The sequence below is a fragment of the Petromyzon marinus genome, chromosome 19, assembly GCF_048934315.1.
Source record: "Petromyzon marinus isolate PM22_M1 ecotype Great Lakes invasive population chromosome 19, UKy_Petmar_22M1.pri1.0, whole genome shotgun sequence".
NCBI lineage: Eukaryota > Metazoa > Chordata > Hyperoartia > Petromyzontiformes > Petromyzontidae > Petromyzon > Petromyzon marinus.
The window spans coordinates 3,951,098-3,967,828 of NC_133685.1; the positions used below are offsets into that span (position 1 = coordinate 3,951,098).

Genomic DNA, 16,731 nt, shown 5'->3' on the forward strand with positions numbered 1-16,731 from the left:
GGGCGGAGAAGCGACGCTCACAACAACGAGCGGAGCGCCGGGCGGGTAAAACGCGGTGAATCGGCACAGTAGGGAACCACGGGTGGTTTGCATCTGCCATCCCAGTCAACCCACAGCACCTGGGTCTGACCCGTAACCTCCTGCAAGCGGCGAGCCTTCGACACTTCAGGTGGCCCCATAAAGGTGCACGTAGCCTGGCACAAGCGCTGTGGTAACGTCACCGCCACTTCGTGGCGAATGGCTATTGTTGTTGTTGCTGTTGCAGCACAGCGGGAGTTAGCGACTCATTTGCGGAAGATTTTAATCCAGCAGTGGACTAATCATGGGTGATTCCAATAATAATAATAATGGCGATGATCATTGTCAATAATAACAAAACAAAAACATTCGGCTTCGCTTTGCTCTCAGAGTCTGAAGAAGGCTGAGTTTTCAGGGGTGATATCATGCGTCATCATTATTGGTCGACATCGTTCAGCAACAGAAACGGTCCGAACGCGAGAGCTCGTGTCGCCACCTGCCGGGGACACCGGCAGACATTTCACGTTGCACCAATTCATCACCATCACCAATCAGATCCATCGGGCAGCCGTGATCGTTCTACTGCTGAATGAGATGGAGAGATGAGATTGGCTGTGTGGATTCACGTTGCACCAATTCATCACCACCATCACCATCACCAATCAGATCCACGAGGCAGCCGTGATCGTTCTACTGCTGGATGAGATGGAGCGATTAGATTGGCTGTGTGGATTCACGTTGCACCAATTCATCACCACCACATCACCAATCAGATCCACGAGGCAGCCGTGATCGTTCTACTGCTGAATGAGATGGAGAGATGAGATTGGCTGTATGGATTCACGTTCCACCAATTAATTGTCACCACCATCAATCAGATCCATCAGGCAGCCGTGATCATTCTACTGCTGGATGAGATGAGGCAAGGACATCGGCTGGATGGATTAAACGTTTCACCAATTCATCACACGTAGGCTCTCGGTGCTAACCTTGGTTCTCATCTGCTGTTTACCGCCCTTAGTGGAAATCCCACATTAATATGGCGGGGATGGGGGTAAGTATATCCATAGGACAACCGCCCCACAAAGTGGTACACATTTTATAGACAGGCGGGTATGATGGGCTGAGTCAACCAGGTGAGTTATATTTTATTTACTTGCTATTCAACGACTTATTTGCATTATTGCGTTGGTATTTTTTCTAATTAGCATAATATTTACTAAATGTATACGTTGCACATTCTCATTACCATAAGAACATATTTAAACAGCGGTTATATTCATTTTTCAAAAGTCACACTTATCCCATGTAGTATATCCAAACATTTCTCGACCTCACGCCGCTTATCAACTGTAGTAAATCCTAAAACGCGTGGGGCAGTATTCCGCGCTCCGATTGGCCGAGCGCCTCCGACCAATGAAGTCGCTCGTCTCTCGACCGACATGGCTGCGCCCAGTGGGAGCGTGGCTGCACGTGGGCTGCGAGGGATCGCTTAGTCGAGACGGAGACTCGAGCCGAGAAGGCGAAACAGTGACTGCGACTGAACCATGATGAATCGCAGAGGCGGGGGAGGAAGAGGAGGGAGGGGAGGAGGTAGAGGAGGAGGAAGAGGTAGAGGAGGTGGAAGAGGAGGAGGGAGAGGTAGAGGAGGTGGAAGAGGAGGAGGTGGAGGAGTAAGAGGACACAGGAAGGAGGACAACTTGAGGCGGCTGCGAGTTTCTGTGGAAAAGTTCGCGAGGGGCGGAGACTTCAAAGAAAGCGAGGGGTCGGACTTTCGGGGTCCCTCCAGGGGGCTCTCTAGGGGTTTCTCCCGTGGGGGTTCCTCCCGCGATGACTCGAGGGGTCCCTCCCAGGGTCCCGCGAGGGATCTTGCTAAAGGTGACGCGAGCGGCGTCTCGCGGGGTTCACACCGGGGTCTCTCTCGGAGGACTTCAAGGGGCGGTTCCTCCATGGGGGGTTACACGCGGGGCGTCTCCAGTGGTCTCCACAAGGATCCCCCACGGAGTGACTCCTGGGGCCCCCCGCAGGATCTCCCAAAGGGTCCTGGCGAGGGCGACGCCGGCGGTGTCCCCCACGGCCCCTGCGGGGGTCTCCTTTCTCGGGGTTCCGCTCAGGGCCCCTCGCGCAAGGAGAGGCGCAAGCGGGAGCGGGCGCTGAAGAAGAGCAAGCGGCAGGCGCACTTTGCCAAGTTCCAGCGGCATCGCCCTGACGGCGGCGATAAAAACAAGGGAGGAGGTGGTGGTGGTGGAGACGCGGGCGGAGCAGCAGCGGCGGCGGTAGCGAGCCGCAAGGCGCGGGGCAAGAGCCCGCTCGCGAGGGCCGACGCCGAGTCGGAGGGGAAGGAAGTGGGCAAGACGGAGACGCACGAGCGAGGGCTGCACGAGACGAAGGTTGGCAAAAGGAAGAGAATCTACGACGACGACGACGGCAGCGAGGACGAGGATAGCGAGGGCGATGTTGGCGACGAGGTGAGGGCGACGCGAGCCGACGAGGTGAGGAGGATGGGCCTGATGGAGGCGAACCGAGCGGAGGAGAGGGAGATAAAGCGCCTGGAGAAGCTGCTCCACATGGACAAGAAGAAGAAGAAGGGCAAGAGGGGGGGAGAGTCGGAGGAGGCGAGGCTTCCGCAGGCGTTCATGCTGGACGGCCTGGACTACATCCTGGACGCAGTGAGCGGGCGGAAGGCGCTCGCGTTTTACGAGGAGGACGATGAGGTGAAGCGAGAGGAGGAAGAGGTGAAGGAGCATAGCCTGCGTCGTCTCGAAGAGGCCACGGGCAACAAGGCCGCGATCCCGGAACGGGAGCGACAGAAGATGGCAGGGAGCGGCGATGGGGCGTCTTCCGAGGGCGAGCTTGGGTTGTCGGATGATGAAGATGATGAAGAGGAGGAGGAAGAGATATCGGGCGACGAGGAGGAGGGTGAGGGAGGAGGCGATCAGAGCGAAGAGGAGGAAGGAGAAGTTGACGTGATTGATGATGAGCTCGCAGGACAGGAGCAGTTGTCTGCTGTAGAAGATAATGATGATGTAGAAGATGATGATGACGATGTAGAAGATGATGATGACGATGTAGAAGATGATGATGGTGATGACGGTGACAGCGCCTCGAATGATGATGCGTGTGAGAGCGGTGGTGATGAAAACGACCAAACTAGCGTGAGTTAAAGAACAACACAAAGTGTAAATAAACAGCGGGGTAACGTGAAATCAGACTTAATTATTCACGTTAACACGTAGGCTTTCAGATTTTAATTCCTGAAAGTTCAGTAATTGAGGTTTTCATTTTTATTCTTTTATTAGTATCATCACAGTGGGGATGTAGCAATTCACAGATTCAGTGAAATGTCACACACTTCACTGTTGCAATTCGAGCCACAAAATACCCTCTTGTTACATTGTAGCGAGTGATGCGGCCTCTAGCGGCTGCACTGTTTTCCTGTAACCGAGTGTCTTTCAGAGGTGTGCCCCGCAGCACTGCTAACCCGGCGACCCGAGTTCGATTCCGGCTCACGGCCATCGCCAGCGACGATTATCTGAATCGGTCCTGGGCCTCCCCTAGGTCGACTCGGCCTCAAACGAGTAACTGGTTTGGTGTGTGAACATCGCCACTGGGGAGACAAAGGCGGTCGGGCGTGATGCTGGTCACCCACCCCCTAGTGTACCGTTCCGGCCTTCATAGGTGCTCGCTAACAGCTCTTGCCCCCAACAGTCTGTTAAGGCTTTAGGGGGACCTTTGTCAACTAAACTGTAAAAAAAATGTGTTTTACCAGGTAAGTCCCACAAATGATAGCTCAACGAAGTGGCTTATCGCGCGATTTGTTTTTGTTATAGCAGCCAAATACTCTAAACGCCTGTTTATTAATGTGGAGGGAAAAACTGGAGGACCCGGAGAAAAAATCCACGTGACCACGGGGCACGAGACATGCAAACTCCAAATATACAGGCGTCGGGATCGAACCCACGATCTCGTGAATACCAGGCGAGGTAGTTAACATCTCGCCACCGTGGCACCGGGTGGATTTTGTCAATCCACCGCTGGGAGAGGGCTTCTCCCACCCCACCCATGCCCTGCAGGGTATGAGAGTCATGACCATGCCTCACTACTCTGGTCAAATCGGGTTGGTGATGGCAGAGAGTGAGCCATTAGCAGAGCTGTCCAGTGTCCAGACGGTTTGCAACTGCATCGGTACCCACGGTTCTTCGAAGAAGAAGGGAGGGGGGGGGTTGAAAATTAGACCGCGTGGCCCATTCATTGTTCACACCGGGGGGGGGGGGGGTCCACGCTAAGCACGCGCGACGCCAACTGTGGGAACCGTAAATTCAGACGCGGGAGCATCGGTTGTAAAGCTACAATAATGGATATTTTTGTTGTTGTTGCACTGCCATCCGTTGTAAGCTGTGCAAGGTGCCTGGTTTTCATTCGTGCAGCTTCCGGCTGCTGCTGCTGCTTCTGCTGCTGAAAGCCAAGCCGTAAAGTACGTCCCCCCGTACCAGCGCATGCGGCCTCCCGAAGAAGACGCCAAGAAAAAGGAGGAGCTGCAAAGGCTGAGCAAGACCGTGAGAGGGCTCGTTAATCGGTGAGGGCTGCTCGAGGTTTTCTCGGTGAGGCTCGACAAGGGGACGTGTCGTGAACCGGCGAGGGCCTTTTTCTACCGTCAGCCCTGTCCTGCAGGTGCAGCGGTTTCCTCCCGCTTGTAAGCGCTCATTCTTTGGCCAAAAACATGTTCAATGTGTACAGGGACTCCTGTACTTAAGAACGAATTATGCTCCAGAGGGCTGTTCATAAGCCGATTTGTTCGTCCAATTATACTCCTGTCGATTCCAAACCTGTGGTACAGCATGTACACTAAACACGGGGAATGTCCTTAAAAGTTGTATAATCTCCTGTAGATGTAGATGCCACTGGCTCTTCACGTTCTGCAGATGTGGATGCCACCACAGCCATCTTTTGCACTGCGGTTGAACTTACGACTCTCGGTCCCAAACAGGCAACTGGACATGCGGACAGGTTTATTCGTATCTCTGAAAGTTCGCAAGTCGAATGTTCAGAAGTAGAGGAGTCCCTGTATAGAGGAGCGTGGAGCCTTGGCTTGGGGCGGCTGTATTCCTGCCCGCGTGTGGTTTCCTCTCACGTCACGGACGGTCCGTCGCTCGTCGTGGGCGTGTGAATGGTGTGCGGCGCGTTGCCGATCGAAATCAGTGCCTACATTATCACAGACCAATTCAGACCTTATTGGTCACCCCGTGCCCCTTATAAATCTCAACGTTCATCCTACAAAGTCCCACCACGAGGGAGAAACACAAACACAGAGACAAACTTTTTTTTTTTTTGCCCGTATTGAATCGGCTGTGCGCCATACCGACCTGTAAACTCAAATTTCCCTGTACAAGGATACGGGGTAAACCGTGATGGGTCGACAGCTATGAAATTATTATTATCATCATCATCATCAAATGCACAAATCGAAACGTCTGCGGATGCGCCTTTGCCCAGCACGCTCACGGGCGGCGCGGCAACATTTGCAATTTGTATTCCTCTCCCCCCCCCGCCCCGCCCGCCCCTTCCGCCGTGGTAGGCTGAGCGAGGCGAACCTGCCGTGGGTGAGCGGCCAGCTCGAGGAGCTGTTCCTGCGCCACAGCCGGCACGACGTGACCGGCACGCTGACCGTCGCCGTGCTCGCCGCGTGCGTCACGCCGGCCCCCACTCCCGAGCGACTGCTCGGGGAGCACGCCATGCTCGTCTCCGCGTTGCACCACAACGTCGGCGTGGAGGTGACGCAACCCCGTGACCCCTGACCCTTCCTCCCCCCCCCCCCCCCCTTGATCCCGCCGCCCACCCCACCCCCACGTGTGTGTGCGCGCGCGTGCGATCGTCGCGGCGGTGAGCGTGGTGGTTTAGCTCGCTGCGCGCAAAAAAAACCCGAGTTCGATTCCCCGCTCGCGGCCATCAACACCAGTGATGATTATCTGAACCGGTGATGGGCCTCCTCTAGGTCGACTCAGCGCCAAATGCGTGTGCGGTGCGGTGTGCAAACTTCGCCACTGGGGGAGGCAAAGTCGGCCGGGCGCGTCGTGTTGGCCACCCACCCCCCTCGTGTGCCGTCGCCGGCCTTCACAGGTGCTCGCTGCCAGCGCTCGCCCCCCAGTGCTCTACACGTTGGGGGCGGGGTGGACGACCTTTGTAATGCTGTTGTTCTTCATGCGGACAGATCGGCGCCGCTTTTCTCGAGGCTCTGGCCAAACGCTTCGACGCGCTCCACCGCGCCCGAGACGGCGACGACGGCGGCAAGGAGCGCGAGAACGCGGCGGCGCTGCTGGCCCAGCTCTACCTGACGCGCGTGGTGCACTGCTCGCTGGTGCTCGACGTGCTGCGCCGGCTGGTCGCCGCCTTCGGCGAGCGCGACCTCGACGCGGCGCTGCTGCTGCTGCGCTCGAGCGGCACGTCGCTGCGGCGCGACGACCCGCTGGGGCTGCGCGAGCTCGTGGCCGAAGCGCAGCGCAAGGCCGCCGCGGTCGGCGGGGCTGTGGCGGCGGCCCGAGGGGCGCCCGCCGACGGCACCGCTCGCGACGGGACCAGGGTGAGCGGGCGGTTGTTTGGTTGTTTGGTTGTTTGTTTTGGGCGCGGCACGAAACGGTGGGAATGGTCCGGGCACCTCCCCCGATCGGCACGGTCGGCTGCGTACGGTGCGGAAGAAGTTCACCGTGCGGGAAATCGGAGATGAGCGTAGCACCCGGCAGTCCCGCATAGATATCTCTGTACAGGCAGGGTCCCCTCTTTTACGACGTTACAACGCCATCCTTGAAACCCCGTCGTAGTAAATCGGACCACTATTTTCCCCACAGAGAGTAGAAACGTCACTTGCCGATGTGTTTTTCCTTCTGTCGGCCGTGTTTAACGGTGTTTGAGTAGGTTACAAAATCCACACCAATGCTTGAGGATAACGAAAGCCCCACGCCAAGTCCACGTCGGACAGCAGACGCGTTCGCGAGTCGTGTGGGATGATGCTTCCGTCATCGAGTTTCCGCGTCGTCAATCGATCCACGGTGGCGTCGTATAAACCTTGTGAATGTTGGTCGTGAACCAGAGGCCACCTGTGTATGTAATTCACAAGTGGCTGTCCCATCACACTGCATCTACCAGGTTTGCAAATATATACGTAACATATGAATACATATATAGCATTGCATTGTGTGTGTCGGGGCAAGTGCTCGCGAGCAGCACTTGCCTCCCAACAGTCTGTTCGGGCTATACGGGGCGATCTTTGTGTTTGTGGGTAGCGGCAGTTGTAGCGGTTAGCGCTACGCTGCGCTACTCCGAAACCGACGACCCGAGTTCGATTCCCGCTCACGGCCAACACCAGCGACAATTATCTGAACCGGTCCTGGGCCTCCCTTAAGTCGAATCGGGCTTACATGAGTACCCGGTGCGGTGCGTAGTAAACATCGCCACTGGGCGAGACCAAGTCGGTCGGCAGCGCGCGCCCTTGCCGGCCTTCATCGGCGCCGCTCGCGAAGAAGCACTCGCCAACCCCGGCGGTCTGTATATACGCGTGTATTTTTTCAACGCAGGTGCGCTACCTCCTGGATACGATGCTGGCGCTCAAGAATAATGATGTGCGCAAGATTCCCGGGTACGACCCGAGTAACCTGGAGAGGCTGCGCAAGCTCCTCCGCTCACTGGTGAGCGGCTCGCCCTTGGAGCGTTTTTCGTTATTTTTTTATTAACCCCCGCGAGTTGATCCCCATCGTGATATCGGCCGTCATGTCACGTGACGAATAACATAGTCCGTTGAGAATCTGTCGCAGGACGGTGCAATCTTTGCCGTTTAAAAAACGGCCCACGGAAGCAGATGCGATAGAGCTACCACTGAGATGTCTTCAAGTGATCGATTGTTAGGCTCGCACAGTACGGGGCAGCACTTTCCCACCCGCCTTGCTACGTGGAATAATGTTCGGCGCATTTGTCGCATGACAGCAACTCGCTACTCTTGATAACCACAGGCAGCTGCCTGGATTCGAACCCAGGCTCTCAGCCACCCGGCCGCCTCAACAAGCTTTTTAAAAAAAAAAAAAAGGTATTTAAAAATGTAAATTTTTTGTTCAAACTAACAACTTGCGCATCATTTGGACGTGACCATATCTTCTCTCTCCTCCCAATACATTGTAAAATTTCTAGAATTTTGACAATAGGCATTTCACAATGGAAAACATTCTTACGCTCGCAGGGCCCCAGAGTAAAGAGTGATGAATTAATCGGTTGATTTCTATGCTGTGATTGAAGGCGGGGGGGCGTGATGCATTCATCCGAGGAATGGCACGGTGGCGAAATGTTAACCACCTCACCTTGTATGCAGGAGGTCGTGGGTTCGATCCCGACCCTGATGCCTGTATATTTGGAGTTTGCGTGTCTCTCTCTCTCTCCCTGTGGTCGCGTGGAATTTTCTCCGGGTCCTCTGGTTTGTCCCCTCCACATTTAGAATCGCAATCACGCGTTTAGAGTATTTGGCAGCGATACATTTCCACGTGATAAGCCACTTCATTGAGCTATCATTTGTGGCCAGGTCGCTTCTGAAAATTAGCTACATAGCTCAGTGGGCCGTATCCTGGTAAAAAAAAACCAACTAGTTTATAGTTTAGTTTAATAAACGGAAGCGGGTGTCTATCGACGAAGCCTGTGTATTTGAAATGCAGACATATCTTACCTTTATCTCGTGTACGTACTTACATCAGCATCAGCCACAATCTATCCACTGCTGGATGAATGCGCCGAATTATTTACCATTGTAAGGGCTGTCCCCCCTCCTCCGTGCCCTGCGTGTATGGACACATACACACACACGTTCAGGGGCTCCTCTACTTACGCACATTCGACTTACAAACTTTCAGAGATACGAACAAACCTGGTCCGTATGTCCAGTTGCCTTTTTGGACCGAGAGTCGTAAGTTCAACTTCGCGCAATAGATAGCGGTGTTTGTTCGGTGTCATTACCCAGAATTCCCAGCATTTCTGCGCAGGCCTCTACATCTGCAGAACATGAAGAACTGGTGGCTTTTACATCTACAGGAGATAATACAACTTTTAAAGTCATTCCCCGTGTTTAGTGTACACGCCTTACAACATGTTTGGAATCCACAGGAGTAAAGTTGGACTTGCAAACAAGACCTCTGGAACTAACTCGTTCGTAAGTAGAGGAGTCCCTGTACTTCTTTGGTTCTTTCGGTAAAGTCACGTAGAATGAGAATAAAATAATAAATTGATAAAGTAAAATAACGTAATTAAAATTCTCACGACGTTTCGGCCACAACACAAGCGGCCTTCATCAGGCTGAAGGCGACGAGACTGTCTGGAGGACAGCGCTGGAGCGAACACAGCCAAGCACCGTACGTATCCAACCGTGTTAATCGGAGGTGCTGCCCCCCCCCATTGCCCCCCCCTCCCCACCCCGCCGTTTTTCCCAGGTGCGCTCGCAGGCCGGTGGCGACAGCGACCGCGTGCTGCGCGTGTCGCTGGAGCAGCTGCTCTCAGCGGACCGCGTCGGGCGCTGGTGGATCGTCGGCTCGTCGTGGAGCGGGGCGGCGCCTGCGAGCACGGGCGCCGCCGGAGGCTCGGCCCAAGCCGGCGAGGAGCGGCCTGAGCTGCCGGTCGGAGGGGAGGTGAGCATTTTTGCGTATGCCGCTGTGGCGTGAGATGTCAAGAGGTTGAAGCCAGCGGGGAGGAAGCTTGCCACCAAACATAGAACGCCTTCACGACCTCTACCCCAGTGAGCATTGATTCTTAAGAGCATTCATTTGGGCATTTAGGCACTCCGCCACCACCCCTTGCCGCCCCCCCCCCCTCCCTTGTATTTTTTTTCCCTTCTCCTGCAGGGGTATCAGAGCTTAAGAAGACACCAGGGGGTTCTAGAGTTTTCCCTTCTCCTGCAGGGGTATCAGAGCTTAAGAAGACACCAGGGGGGGTTCTAGAGTTTATTGAAGCAGTTTATTGAAACGTGGTTTAGACAGGTTTGCATTGCACTGCAATCCGTAATGTGTTTGTGCTGGCGTCAACCTCCTTTCATACCCTCTTGAGTACGTGAATCGCCTTGATAATAAAATACTTTTGACACTCTGGTTGTCGCCTGACGACGCTGAGTGTACTTACCAGCGAAACGTCGTACTCGAATTGCAAATGTTGTGGGTTTACTCTCCAACACACCGCTGTGCTGAACTAGTCACGAATTGGCATGTTTTTTTTTACGTGACAAACCTTACTAATTGGTTGTGTGGGGTGTTGGCCGGTTTTAACGACACGTTTATACTCACGTGATCTAACCCAAAAACCTCCATTGTGGAAAATACTTTAGAAGCAAAAAAAAAAAGACGTGAAGCCAACGGACAGCATCTCTCGGCAGCGCTCAACGGATCCGATGTTTCGGAAACCTCCGCAGACTCGGTAACAACGCACGGCGAACATCCTAACGAATCTGGTGGCAACCCGGCGTGCAGATGAGCGCCAAGATGATGGAGCTGGCGCGCAAGCAGAGGATGAACACGGACATTCGGCGCGGGATCTTCTGCGTGCTCATGACGAGCGAGGACTACGTGGACGCCTTTGAGAAGCTCGTGCGGTGAGGGTCCAGAGTTTAAGAGTCTGTCGTGTATTTCGGTTCCCGCGAAGAATTAGAATAATAGTAATAATAAAAACACACACGGGGCTGCGATGGATTTGTTTGCTCACGCCACTGCTGGCGGAAGGGTTTCTACTCGTGGGAGCTCGAGGGAGAGCGTATTTTGGCCTACTCTTTCATGCTGGACAGATTTCTTGTAGAGGTGGGAGTATGGGGACACACTTTAGCCCACCGCACGCGGCCTGCCTATCGACCAACTGGCCTATAGACCCTGGTTTAACCACGGGTGGCTGAATCCCAGATACAAAACCTAGAATCTCTCTTTCTCTCACCCTTGAGCCACCACCTAACCACCTCCCTAACGATGATCCCACTTCTTATTGTGAGTCCGGAGCCTGGACGATTGATCAACTGTTAAATCGACTTTTTTTTATTGTTGTCAATTAAACACAAGCGGCCACCGTAACTTCCCACCCTGTCGAAGGTGGGAAACCCCCAACAAGCGACGCCCAGTGCGATGCGGCCGGTGATACCCACGGCATCGCCAAATCTCCCCCGTCACCTCCCGTCCCCCGGCACGTGCGGGAACAGGGGTGATTTCCACCACCCCTCCCCACCCGCCGCCCTCCCCAACTGATTTCGTGTTGTCTGACGACGAGTCGGATGACAATCGAGTCGGTTGTGGAGTCGATGTCTGAGATAATCGAATAGCCCATCTCCAACATGAGCCCATTGCACTCATTCACTTCCTTCTGGTCCCTTGAGGCATGCATCAAACGTCCATTGGATCTGCGTGGTGTTTTTTTTGTCGAACGTCTCGGTGCCGAAAGATTACGAGCTCTTCCTGGCCGTGTTCTCTCAGTGAAAGGGTACCAACCTTCCCCTAGGTGGCCGAGGATGGCTCGGAGGACGGAGCGCTGAGCTCTGGCGTCGTTAGGATCCTGGGTTTGAATCTTGAGTTTCGGCGAAACCTTTCCGATGCTTTGCACTCCTGTCGTGTTTTTGCATTGTTCGTTGTTGTGGCCTCTTCTGACCTGGCCCCTTACAGGATCTCTGTGAAAAAGAGCTTTGTAGCTCATCGGATTCCTCCAGGATAAATAAACATTAGGATTTCTGACAAATGTGCAGCGAGTTGGCGGCCTCGGGCCTGGCCACCAATGACTGCATGAAAAAAACAACCCGATAATTTACGGTTCTTGCAATTGATTTGACTAAATCCCAGCGCTGAGAATCAAAAATAACCACGCGGCAAAACCGTTTAGTTCCCATAGCAGGGAGCGAGTGGAATAGTTTGCTGCCCCACTCTACATTGTGAGCCTGGTCACTTGAAGGCATCTCGGGGGTGGGTCTCTCTGCGAAATCCGCTTCCACGGTGGCCCCGTCGTCACGCACAAAGTTGTCCGCGCCGCTGCTGTGGGGAGATCCCCGTTGGGATGCTTTCGTCTCGCGACGTGACAACGAGCGTAGCGGGGATTTTATTTAAAAAAAAAAAAATGCGAGAGAGGAAATTGGGAAGAAAACTGGTGTGGCGGTCGGGGCTGACCCGTCGCACCGCGACCCTTCTTTTGCAGCATGGGCTTGAAGGAGAAGCAGGAGAGGGAGATCGTGCACGTGCTCATGGACTGCTGCTTGCAGGAGAAGTCCTTCAACCCCTACTACGCCTACCTCGGACAAAAGCTCTGCCAGTTTGACCGCAGGTTTAAGGTGAGCGTGCCTCTTGTGTTTTCAGGTATATATATGTAGATATACAGGGTTTTATGGATGATTATTGGTCGCGAAAGCACTGCGTGTTAAACACGTATGTAGATATTGTCAAATTAAGAGAAGCGAGCGGTTTAAACTAGCAAGTATGACAGCTTGCTTTCAAACATTCGATTGGCAATAACCGACGATCTGATTTTGAATTGCATTTTTGTCGTGGATTTTTGTTTTTGCCAATGCCGAAAAACTGAAAGCAAAAGAGGCCCTCGTGTGCACGCTTGCGCGCGACCAGATGACATTTCAGTTCAGCATGTGGGATCGCTTCAAGACCCTGGGAAACCTGAACGCCACAGCCACCACCAACCTCGTCAACGTCCTGAGCCACCTGCTCATCCACAAGGGCCTCTCCGTGACTGTGTTCAAGGTGAGCCGCGCGCGGAGCGTGGCCCTCGAATGCATGGTGGTCCGTTCGGCCTCGGTTGGACCAACTTGGCTGTTGCACCGAGTGCCGAGATGTGATACGGCGTTATGATCGTACACGTATAGAGGGTGCTTCAAAAAGATGTTAACACTTCCGAGAATTTGCAACAATACCACGAGGAATGTGCCTCCGGGCTCTGGAGACCACCTGGAGACTATTACAGGGCACGCGGTTTACAATGATGGCGAACAAGTGGAGTCTCTTTGACTTTATGAAGCTTTTAGCATATATTTGTTATTATGTTACAGTGTTTCATCTTCTTGGTTCTTTCAGTAAAGTCGCGTAGAAGGGAAATAATAAAATAATTAAAATTAAACACAACAAAGTAATTTTCATTATTTCATTATTTCCCTTCTACGTAACTTTACCGAAAGAACCAAGAAGATGAATCCCTGCAGTCACGAAAGCTTTAAATCGAAAAATGTTACATTGTATTATCCGTCCTTTTTTCATTCAAAGCGATAATCCCATATAGGTGTATGTACACATGACCAGTGTGGTGGAGTGATATGTGAACTGTCCCTGGGGCCCCCCTGCCCTTCAAACTCCTGCATTGACCAGCCGTGGGTCCAGTGTTAGTCGATGGACTGTAGAGTTAACCACTCTAGTCTGCGCTGCTTCAATGGAGGAGGAATAGCAAAAGCACGCACACACACACTGTCATGCAGCCCTCTCGTCGTGGACAGCAGCAGACCTCCACATTGGCACGTGGCTCCGAAACATATTGCCGCCGCCATCATGTGCAAAGGATAGAATAGCTTATGGGGCAATGTTAGTCTGTGGACATTACCGTTAACGGAGGAGGGGAAATCGCAAAGCTACACGAACTCTCTCTCCTGAAGCTCTCTCGTAATGCCGAGCCGACCTCGACACTGGCACCTCGCTCCTGAACGTGTTGCCACACGCAAGAATAGAATAATAACACTATGTAACACGATCTTTTTTCCTGGGTTGTAAGTGTTATTTCCTAATTGCTTATGCCGCAAAAGTAAGGAAAATGGCTATTATTCCCCACAAACTTTGCTTTTGTGACCAGGACACAAAAAGCAAAGTTAATAATTAATTCAACCTGGCACTGTGGAGACGAGGGACTGGTCATTTTGAATGCTTTTAAGTTCATAGGTCCCTTGGCCCACCGACTCTCTCCCGAAGTCCCCTCGTGGCTAGCAGACCTCGATGTTGGCATCTATTTCCCGAACGCTTTGCCGCTGCCGTGCGCAAGGATAGAATCGCAGCGATGGCGCTCGTCAGCATTCGCGTGGCCGCTGTGTCGCCCTCTTCTCTTTTCGCAAAAAACAAGGCGTTGGAGTTCAGCGAGATGGACAAGCTGTCGGTGAAGTTTCTCCGTCAGGTCCTGCAGAAGCTGCTCCTGGAAGCCTCCGAAGAGCATCTGCCCGACATATTTTCAAAGTAAGAAAAGCGCGGCGCACGTTTTTCCTTTCTTTTTAAACGAGCGATGAAAAGCGTGCGTGGACGCCTGCGGACAGAGCGCCATCTTGCATTGGAACGACAATAGGGCCCAGGCGTATATATACATTAAAACCTTGGATTGCGAGTGACTTGGTCTGCGAGTCTTTTGCAAGACGAGCAACATTTTAAAATAAATATTAATTTGATAAACGAGCGAGGGTCTTGCAATACGAGCAGTGTACGTATAGACGCTTTGTCTGCCGAGCGTCACGTGATCACAACTGACATACGAGTGCTTTGATATGCGAGCGCTTTGGATTACAAACATGTTTCCGGAACGAATTATGCTCGCAATCCAAGGTTTTACTGTACATCGGTTGTTTACGCGTTCACAGAAGATGTTATAATGGGCGCCGCCCGAAAACCCATCGGGAGGGCTACGCGGGGCAACTACAAAATTGCTTTGTTGACGCGCCGCTCTCTGCCCCGGCGTTACAGGGCGGCGGGCAACCCCAAGCTTGCTCTGCTCCGGGAGGGACTCAAGATTTTCATGCGGCACTTCATGCTGCGCGGAGCCGCGTCGGGGGACGCGGACGAGGCCGAGCTACTGCGGCAGAGGATCGAGGTGGCGGAGAAAGCCCTGGAGCAGGAGCGGAACCCGGCCGTGAATCTGTGATGGTCGCACGCACGCACGCAGAGAGGGGGCCCGCCCGCTGTTACCGCTGCTATTGTCGTCTCCACAAGAACACTCTGCGCCGCCAGTCCTGTGCTTCGGTCAGGGAGGCCTAGTGATGCGGCGACACCGGTGATGTGTCGTGCAAAACTCGATCCCCGCGATAATCCCATCGTCCGTTTTGATAAATGTTGGTTCAGCGCCGATGAGCTTTGCTCATTTACGTTTTTAAAAATATATTTTCCGATGAAATATTTATTGAATTGTGATGTTCGTGGTAACTTGCCCATTAAATAGGTGCTCTCCAAAACGTTTTCTCGAGTTATCGAGTCACCCGGTCTGACTTTCGATGTGTTTGTCGTGCTGCACGACTCCGATGCGTATTTGTTCCACGGAAAGTCTCGGTGAGCCAGTTGCCCATCTAGTTCACAACAGAAAAAACAACATCAAAGGGATGTGTACAGAAGAAGAGGCATCAACGGAACAAAACGTGAGGGGTGCACAGGCAACCACAGTGCTTAAAAGAACAAAAAAATAAGCCACAGGCATTGTGCACCAAAACAAGAACGAGGTAATGAACACCCCCGAGCAGCATGGTTGGCCATGTACGGTGCGAAAGAAGTTCAACATACACATGGGACAGGTGATTGCCCACTTTTTACTGCACTACCACCCCCTGGCGATTGGGTATGGCTCCTCGAAGCCCACGGGAAGGAAGTTTCACAACATTTGTCTGATCCTCCAAACCTCGCCTCCAGAGTGCTGCATTGCAGGTGTGTGCTGCCACCATTACCTACACCCAGCTAGCCATAAAGTGATTAAATTATAATTTCGCCATTCTAGTGCTTTTGAGATTTTGAATTCCAGTTCCAAACACTTCAAGTTTATATTTCGGGCAGTGGGACGCTACGTGTTCCATGGTTTGGAGTTTGCCAGGGCTGACTTCGGTGGCAAAAGTGATATTTAACCCAGTCCTTTGGTATGCACTTCAACACACATTGACCAGCATGGGGGAGGTCGTCAGCAGTAGAGTGACGAAGGGCCTGGCGATGTTACTTTTGTTATTGCAACATCAATTGTAAATACTGTAAATGTAGAACTTTGTTACGGTGATTGAATACATCTTTGTGAAAAGTAAAACGCTTTTCTATTACATTTTAAATTAACGTGTGCCTTGTCCGCTCTCGGTGAATTACAGTAAACACATTCCGATCACGAATATAATTTCAATTGCTCTGACATATCTGTGCAATAGAAGACTGAATGGAAAAATGTGTCGGCTTTTCCGAAACTATTCAAAACATTGACATTAAACTATACAATTCGCTGTCTTGTGAGAAATTTCGTAAAGGCAGAAACATTCCTGAGCTGTGTGTACCGGTCTATCCAACCCGCACTGGTGGGTTGGCTGTGATCCTGGCAACCTGATTTATTTTCCCGGCCATGGCAAAAATCACTCGAATAGTATCTGAACTTGTCTGAGTCTCTGTGCCCTTCATCATTTATTGTGTTGACCAGCATGGTGAAGTATGGTTAAATTATCCCCCATGGCTGACAAGACGTGGGGTGGTGGTCTTCATCCAGCAGTGGGTTAATAAACGACGTACTTGTGACGGTAAGAGATGAATGAAGACATAATGAAGCTGTCATCTTTGAGATGGCTAATATCAAGTGTCAGGAGGTTGCTGATTTTGGACTACCTCTAAGCAACAGTCTAATGCCTGGAAGAGTCAAATGATGAAAAGGATATCTCTACTCCACGTCATTCCTGCTGTATAAAATGAATAACGTTTTTCTCGTGCAATGCAGTAACCTCCAAATAGGACGGTTGGCTACGTGCGT

The 16,731-nt window shown here is 52.5% G+C and overlaps 1 protein-coding gene across 1 annotated transcript; it reads left to right on the forward strand.

The window, feature by feature from the left end:
• Positions 1 to 848: 848 nt before the first annotated feature.
• Positions 849 to 16,216, forward strand: NOM1 (nucleolar protein with MIF4G domain 1). Its single transcript, XM_032957262.2, has 11 exons — positions 849 to 3,173; positions 4,446 to 4,594; positions 5,594 to 5,789; positions 6,227 to 6,595; positions 7,587 to 7,697; positions 9,477 to 9,671; positions 10,503 to 10,624; positions 12,196 to 12,328; positions 12,618 to 12,749; positions 14,107 to 14,216; positions 14,715 to 16,216. The coding sequence occupies exons 1-11, from the start codon at positions 1,566 to 1,568 to the stop codon at positions 14,890 to 14,892; spliced, it is 3,303 nt and encodes a 1,100-aa protein (XP_032813153.2). The 5' UTR covers positions 849 to 1,565; the 3' UTR covers positions 14,893 to 16,216.
• Positions 16,217 to 16,731: the final 515 nt, after the last annotated feature.

Coding starts and splice junctions, on each gene's coding strand:
- NOM1 (XM_032957262.2), top strand. CDS start 1,566: ATGATGAATCGCAGAGGCGGGGGAGGAAGAGGAGGGAGGGGAGGAGGT. Junction 4,595..5,593: donor GTGAGAGGGCTCGTTAATCG/GTGAGGGCTGCT, acceptor CCGCCGTGGTAG/GCTGAGCGAGGCGAACCTGC. Junction 7,698..9,476: donor GCAAGCTCCTCCGCTCACTG/GTGAGCGGCTCG, acceptor CGTTTTTCCCAG/GTGCGCTCGCAGGCCGGTGG.